The sequence below is a fragment of the Lotus japonicus genome, chromosome 1 (assembly GCF_012489685.1).
Source record: "Lotus japonicus ecotype B-129 chromosome 1, LjGifu_v1.2".
Classification (NCBI taxonomy): Eukaryota; Viridiplantae; Streptophyta; class Magnoliopsida; order Fabales; family Fabaceae; genus Lotus; species Lotus japonicus.
The window spans coordinates 86441899-86450037 of NC_080041.1; the positions used below are offsets into that span (position 1 = coordinate 86441899).

Below are 8139 nucleotides of genomic sequence, written 5' to 3' on the forward strand. Positions count from 1 at the left end.
TCTTCAAGATCACCATTTTCAGCATCTTCAGCAGCTGCAGTAGCCATGAGCTCATCGAAGTTTGCTGTTTTCCCAAGTACTATTTCAATCTTGGCCTTTTGGACAGGTCTACCTCTAGAATCATCCTTGATGTCAACTGTTGATGTCTTTCTTTTCAACAGCAAGCCCGTTATTCTTCAAAATTTCAGCAACAGTTACCACTGTGGCAATAGCCATTCTTTTGAGCCACTTCTCTTTGCTGCACAACTTCCTGTGAAGTAACATAAAATTAAATGTAAGATTATTCTTCATCAAAGAATACAAAAAGAATGCAAATAACAGATAGCAAACAATAGACAACATGATAATGTGAATGAGCTTTGTCCAACAACAACCCAATATCACACCCTTATATAGCAAAATTTTCAAGCCAAATTCAAACACAACACATTTTATGTCACTTTATCCCATTAAAAGTTTCCGGAAAAGCAAACTCTGCCATAAAGTGATCCATTTACTTTACACTGCAAATTGAAGATGAAAAAGTAAAAACCTGAAAAAGTGCATGAAAAAGGAATAAAACTCAAACATTCATGAAAAAGTTGATCAAAAAGCTGATTAAAATCTAATTAATTACTCCCTTATGGTGCACCTTCATAGGAAAAGTTACATCAAAAGTAAATTCTGCTTTTCCTGCAACTATAAAGTTCAAACCTGAAAAAGTACATGAAAAAGGAATGCAACCCAAAAATTCATGAAAAAGTTTATTAAAAAACTGAATAAAAACAAATTAATCACTCCCTTATGGTGCACCTTCATCACATGGGCAAAAAACCCTTATGTGAATAGTAGTAGCCAAAATGCTTCCCCTTTGTAGTAGTTTAGACACACAAAGGGGAAATACATATTTTCTCTAACTAAAAAATATGTATCCTAGATCAAATGATTATTAATCTCAATACTTAATTTCATAATTTTTTATTTCTATTATTTAGACACACAATTATTAATTTCGTATCATATATCAAATTAATAACAATCTCAATACTTAATTTCATAATTTTGTATTTCTATTATTTAGGCCTACAATAATCTATAATATTAATTATTTTTTTTGAATACTCTATACTATCAATATTAATATCCACATAATAAATATTAACAAATATCATCTATTAAAAGAATTATTACATAGAGCTAAAAATAAACTATATGAAATTATTTCCATCAAACTCAACCAAAGTAAATACAAACAAAAAATAACTTTTGAAGCATAACCTAATAATTTTAAAACTTCAATTTAAACCAAATAAAAAACCAAAAAGTGACAAAAAAGGTTCCTTATGGTGCACCTCAGCAACATTTATGAAAAACCCTAATGTGAATAGTGGCAAAAATGTTATCCCTTTGTAGTAGTTATAGATTTCAATGCTTAATTTTGAAAAGGTCTCATGGGGTAGAAGGATGTAATGTTAAAAACCGTGGCATGTGACAACGGTTAGTAAATCGCAACCTAAAATACAACTGTGGACCTACCTGGCTAGATGAAACCGTGGCTGAAAGATGCATGGCCACGGTTTCATATTTGTGGTATAAAGCTAACCGCGACCTTAAGTCTTTGGGCAGACCGTGGCATAAACTTGACAAAACCGTGGCACTTGAGCTTGGCCACGGCCACATACACTGCGACACTGAAACCGCGGCAAAACCGTGGCTTATGCTTTTGACCACTTTTTTTTTGCATTACCCCGCGGTTTTCTGTGCGCGGCAGAAAGCCAAAAATGATGTAGTGAATAATTTAATCCACATGTCATGTTTTCATTTGAGAACAGTACCACTAGCACCTATGGTACTCTATATAAGTTTCTCCCTTCATATAAATATATCTAAAATAATTATAAATATATATATAATAATTTTACCATAAAAAATTTATTTTAAATTATTTTGATAAATTATATATATATATATTAAATATATACATTTCAGAATCACTTTTGTAATATTTTTACTTTTGGGTACAAAGGTCATTTTATACAATTAGTAATACTCTCTCTTCTCACTTTATACTCAACCAAACGAAGGGAGAGAGAAGTCACATCATTCTTTCTCTACTCTCTCTTCTCTTTCTATCATAACAAACAACCTTGAAAATCTACTCTATTTCTCACCTATTTCTCTCTACTCATTTTTTCTCTTCTCTACTCTCTCTTCTCTATCTCTTTCTTCTCTACCGAAAAAGTGTAAAAGGGAGGAGGGTATAGATTGTTTTAGTGATCTGGATGCAAAGTTGTCTTAATTTTTTTTCCAAAAGGAGAAGCAAATTATTAATGAAGTCAAGATACAATAAAAAGTATCAAGAGATCAGTACTTACTACAGAGATTCCTACAAAGCAACAAAAAGGAAAAACAGCAAAACTAACAAAACAGCAGTTTATGCAAACATAGAAAAGACAACGAAAAAAGAAAAAACAGAACACTACACAGCAAGGCAAGAGTAGACAGCATAAAGGAATTAATGGCTCTTCAAAAAACTCAAGCTAGGAATCCAATTCAGTCAGCTCCAGAGGCATAAGGCGTGAAGAGAGCCTCCGCCAACGGGTCAAAGGTAAAACTACAATGTTCCCACAGTCCAAAAATAGTGCAGCTAAAGGTGAAAAAACCAGCAGAAACAGGATTTTCAGTAGGAAAGCATAACTCTATCAAGGCCACCAGGCAACACCTTCAGCAACACCTTCAGAAGCTAGATTACGTTGCCATAGAGCCACAAGGCCACTAGCAACACCTTCAGCATGCACCGCTTCCAACTCCATGTTCAGAGACTCAGCCCAGGATTGCAATTCGCTCTCTCTATCCCCATTTATCTTAGTCTCCTGTATAAGAATCAATTCTGGTTTAAGTTTGCTGCAGGCTTTTTTGACAGTATATCTCTTTCTAGTTTGACCAAGACCCCTAACATTCCAAGAAATCCACACTCTGCCCATAACACCTCTCTTCCCTATCTCCTGGACATGATTTGAGTAGCAATTACTTTATCTTAATATTTATCACTACTTATATATAATTTGATAAAAGTTGTGACTTAAAATGAATCATTTAATTATGCTTCTATTTAATTATTATTTATTTCAAAAATATTTAAATACAAACAATGATATTATATATAAAAACACTTGTCCATAACTATTTCATGTGGTTCAAACACTAGCATCACATTATCTAGCATTCTGCAAACTACACTCCTCTCAGCTTATCAAATGGCTTTTCTCCAATGGCTGAAGGAAGACTATAAACCATTCTTGTTCTTTGTTTTCATCTTCATAGCTCTATTGATGAAATCTCTCTCTATAAACAAGTCAAGAAGCAGAAGATCAAATTTCCCTCCTGGTCCTCCTACCCTGCCCATCATTGGAAATCTCCACCAGCTAGGAACCATGCCCCACCTATCTCTTCAAGGCCTTGCTGAGAAATATGGACCCATAATTTTCCTCCAACTTGGTGAAATCCCAACAGTGGTTGTTTCATCAGCTAGACTTGCAAAAGAGGTGTTGAAGACCCATGACCTTGCACTTGCAAACCGTCCACAGCTATTTTCAGCCAAGTACCTCTTTTACAACTGCACAGACATTGTTTTCTCTCCTTATGGTGGTTACTGGAGGCATATCAGAAAAATTTGCATCCTTGAGCTTCTCAATGCTAAAAGGGTACAATCATACAGTTCTGTTAGAGAAGAAGAAGTTAGTCGTCTGGTTCATCGGGTCGCAGGGTCTTATCCCAGAACAATCAATTTGTCTAAGATTTTGAATCAGTATGCAAATAATGTCCTTTGCAGGGTGGCATTTGGAAGGGACTTTTCTGAAGGAGGAGACAATCAACGATTTGGGTTCCAAAAGATGCTTGATGAGTACCAGGAACTACTTGGTGGATTCAGTTTGGGGGACTTCTTTCCTTCCTTGGAGTTCATGCACAGCTTGACGGGCATGAAATCAAGACTTGAAGACACTTCTCTAAGATTTGATCAACTCATTGATAAGATACTGAATGAACACATGGCTTCCAATAAAATAGAGGAACATAAGGACCTTGTGGATGTTTTGCTTGAGGTGCAGAAGAATGACTCGGCTGAGATGCCTCTCACCACTGACAACATCAAGGCAATCATCTTGGTAAGTAAATTCTTAATAATTACCATGTTTTGGGATATATTTGTTGATATACTTAAACTTTGGATAGTTGGTTCATAACATTGTATTAGATCCTCTATTTGCGTATTTGGATCAGTATTGTCACCATTGATTTTGGATAAAATTGATTGCGATGAGATGGATTATGGTAAAAGTGAGTTGAAAGTGAAGTGATTCATGTTTAAATACATTTATGGAGAAAATGATTTATGTATGAAAAATTTGTGAAATCTAGTGCAAAATCTCATAATTGATTATGTTCAACTCAAAAGCTACTCTCTCTCTAGCTTCAAGTTCTTTTTTTCCTGAATCAATTATAGCATTCAGAAGCTACTCATGAAAGCTTCTACCGAGAATTGAATTTAGCCTAGCAAAATTGATTTTGAGGTTCCCCAATAGGGAATCAAACACACAAGGCAGGTGTCCACGCAAAGATTGACGTATGTGTGAGCATGTGCTAGAAATATAATATAAAATCATTCATGTGTTAGCGTAGGACATGTTTGCTGCAGGAACTGATACAACCTTCATTACCCTTGATTGGGCAATGACAGAGCTGCTAATGAATCCTCACATTATGGAAAAAGCTCAAAAGGAAGTGCGGAGCATCCTGGGAGAAAGAAGAGTTGTTGCTGAGAGTGATCTGCATCAACTGCACTACACGAGTGCTGTTATCAAAGAGACTTTTCGATTGCATCCCGCAGTTCCAGTTCTAGTCCCAAGGGAATCCATGGAAGATGTTATCATAGACGGGTACAAAATTCCAGCTAAAACAAGAATTTTTGTGAACGCTTGGGCAGTAGGAAGGAACCTAGAAAGTTGGGAAGATCCTAATGCATTCAAGCCAGAGAGGTTTCTAGAGAGCAATGTTGACTTCAGGGGACAGGACTTTGAGCTGATACCATTTGGGGCTGGTAGAAGAGGTTGTCCGGCTATTACATTCAGTGTCGCGGTTGTGGAGCTGGCTCTAGCTCAACTCCTCTATAGCTTCAATTGGGAGCTTCCTCCTGGTGTTGCACCCAAAGACTTGGACCTCACTGAAGTTTTCGGCATCTCGATGCACAGGAGAGAAAATCTCAATGTTGTTGCTAAGCCTTACTTGCTATGAAGACTCATGATACATAAAACGTAAAAGGGCATGTGAATTGAACTGAGTCAGTTCCTAGTAGCTGGCTAGTAGTTAATGTTAGACGGTAAGTTGGCTATTGTGGGTGTAAAGTAAAAACAAGAAGGTACTCAAATAGTTCCTATGAATTTAATCTAAGATTTTGGTTTGTAGGGGTTATCTAAATGACCCATGGTAATATTTGGATTAAATAACCCATGATCTAGGTGGATCAATCACATTTAAGATAATTAATTGAAATTTTTATATTTTATTAATCAATTAATTTAGGGTTAAATATGTTTTTGTCCTTAACTTATACACATAAATATAAAATGATACATGAAAAAAATATAAAGATTTTAGTCTTTGGAAATTTTATGTTTGATGTAAAATGGTTCCATGTGAATTTTTCCACTTCTAGTTCAGTCCCACAAAAATTTATTCCAACAAATTAAGTCCTTCTCCCCTTTGACAAGAACGGTGACGGGTTCATAACAAAGCAGGAACTGAGGGAGTCACTGAGCAACATGAGAATCTCCATGACAGAAACAGAGGTTGATGATGTTGTTGTCAAGTTCGATTCTAATGGAGATGGGTTGCTCGATTTTGATGAGTTTTGCTTGTTGACTATGGCAATGAGTGGAGGGGATGAGAAAGAGGGTGGTGGAGAAGATGAAGTAGAGGGGAATTTGAAGGAGGCATTTGATGTGTTTGATAAAGATGAAGATGGGTTAGTTTCAGAGGAGGAGCTGGCTCTGTTTCTTACTTCGTTGGGATTAAGGGAAGGGAAGAAGATTGAAGAGTGCAGAGAGATGATTAAGAAGGTTGATATGGATGGAGATGGCATGGTCAAAATGGTCAATTTCAATGAGTTCAACTGACAAGGAAAAAAAGAGGAAGACACAAGACTAGGAAACAAACATGATAACGCCCACCAAAGAAAGGTGCAGGACAAATAAACAAATAAAGCCTCCCACCGAGCCACCTTGAACCCGCAGCAACAATGGAAAAACACAAGAAAGCAGGGGTGCCCAAGTCTGATATAACAATTCCAAGAGCTCCCATCGAACGACCAACTCAACCAATTTCTCAATTGGAGATTTCGGTGTTGATGGTTCTGGGTGGGGGTTTGGGTGGTGATGATGGTTTTGGTGGGAGAGGAGAGGAAGGAGGAGGAGGAAGATGAATGGAATTTCTGGGTTTTGAAGATGGAGGAGTTTTAGAGATGAAGGTATGAATTTCTAGGTTTTGAAATAATTATGAGGGGAGAATGACTTAATTTGTTGGAATAAATTTTTGAGGGACTGAACTAGAAGTAAAAAAATTCACATGGAACCATTTTAGATCAAAAATAAAATTTTCAAAGACTAAAATATTTATAGTTTTTTCAGGTACCATTTTATATTTATGTGTATAAGTTAAGGACAAAAACATATTTAACCCTAAATTAATTGATTAAAAAAATATAAAAATTTTAATTAATTATCTTGAATGTGATTGGTCCACCTAGATCATGGGTTACTTTACATGTGAATAATAAAATCTCATGGCTAGGGTTATTAAATCCCATAGAATTAGTAGAAATAGTTACTTCTGAAGTGAAATATTAAGAACTTGTTTGTTGTAAGGCCACGAAATGGAGAAGCATGAGTTATGAGACACAACTCTAAACGAGAAATTTTCTCATTTCTGAAACAGATATTCACATAGTAGAAGAATATATAAAAATAGACTTTAAATTAAAGAGAATAAAAGAATTAGACAGTTTGAATGAAAGTAAAACCTAAATTCTAGATAACTTTCATATAGCATGAAGAAGGTTTTAAATTGCAGTTACCATTGCTGCATTGCATAATTGTAGGTAAATATGTGTTGATGTAGACTGTCGAATCCCTTAACTAAACATCAATGATTATTGTTGTGGATCGCAATTTAAAACTCCAACATGAAACAAAAAATTTGTATACTCTTCGCACAAATCTCTGTCCATTTTCTCTCAATCCAAGATTCAAACCATTAATTTTATATTCAATGGTTTAAAAATATTAGAAATCAAACCATGAGTTTGGATCATGAGATGGAAATGGTCCAAATTGGGGAAGACTTTGAATAGTTAGGACTTTCAAAAAAATAATAATTAGGTAACATAGGTTTTTGAATCTAATAATGATTACTTTCGGTGTCTGGCTCCTATCAGGTGGGTGAGGAGTCACCCTACTTGGACGAGTTTTTAGGGGTACCCTTCTTGGACGAGTTTTCAGGGACTCCTTCTTTTGCTAGCCATGATGAGAGATCTTTTTTGGATCAGGATATTTTCCCAGACTGCTTTCGATCAGAGAGTTTGGAGATGCAGGTTTGTGAAGTAGCGATCTAGTCGCAGTTTTCTGATGAGGTGGCTCAGATGCAAGGTCATGTGCCTAAATAAGAGAGGGAGTTGGATGATGATCGGTCCCTGGTTGTTGGGCAAGTTTTAAGAAGTTCGTCGATTAGGGAGGAGGGCTTGAGTTTGATTTACCCCTAGGTATCGTGGACGACCTGGGAAGTTGGCTTTGCTGTCCTCTGCGGCTAAGGATAAATCCTCTAGGCCTAGGGAGAGACCAAAAAATGTTGAGAAGAGGGGAATGAAGAAGGTTCAAAATAAGATTTCTAGTGACTTAGATGTAGTAGATGTCACAACCTCTCTAGAGGCTCACAAAGGGAATCAACTGATACTTCTGCCAGCAGAGTATTCAGACTATATATCACTTTGACTCAAACATAAAAAGTATAAACTCTTTCGATAGAAGCAGATTGACTGCTTGATTTATGACCGCTATATAATAGAGTGTACATCTAGTAAAAAAGAAGGGTTGAAAAAGGCTCCATTTC

The 8139-nt window shown here is 36.0% G+C and overlaps 2 protein-coding genes across 2 annotated transcripts; both read left to right on the forward strand.

Moving 5' to 3' along the window:
- Positions 1-3179: 3179 nt before the first annotated feature.
- LOC130727355 (cytochrome P450 71AP13-like) lies at positions 3180-5792 on the forward strand. The gene is made up of 2 exons (XM_057578460.1): positions 3180-4145; positions 4660-5792. Exons 1-2 carry the CDS (start codon positions 3237-3239, stop codon positions 5269-5271), a joined length of 1521 nt encoding a protein of 506 aa, XP_057434443.1. The 5' UTR covers positions 3180-3236; the 3' UTR covers positions 5272-5792.
- On the forward strand, positions 5774-6400 carry LOC130727356 (calmodulin-like protein 2). Its single transcript, XM_057578461.1, has one exon. The coding sequence runs from the start codon at positions 5799-5801 to the stop codon at positions 6150-6152; it is 354 nt and encodes a 117-aa protein (XP_057434444.1). The 5' UTR covers positions 5774-5798; the 3' UTR covers positions 6153-6400.
- Positions 6401-8139: the final 1739 nt, after the last annotated feature.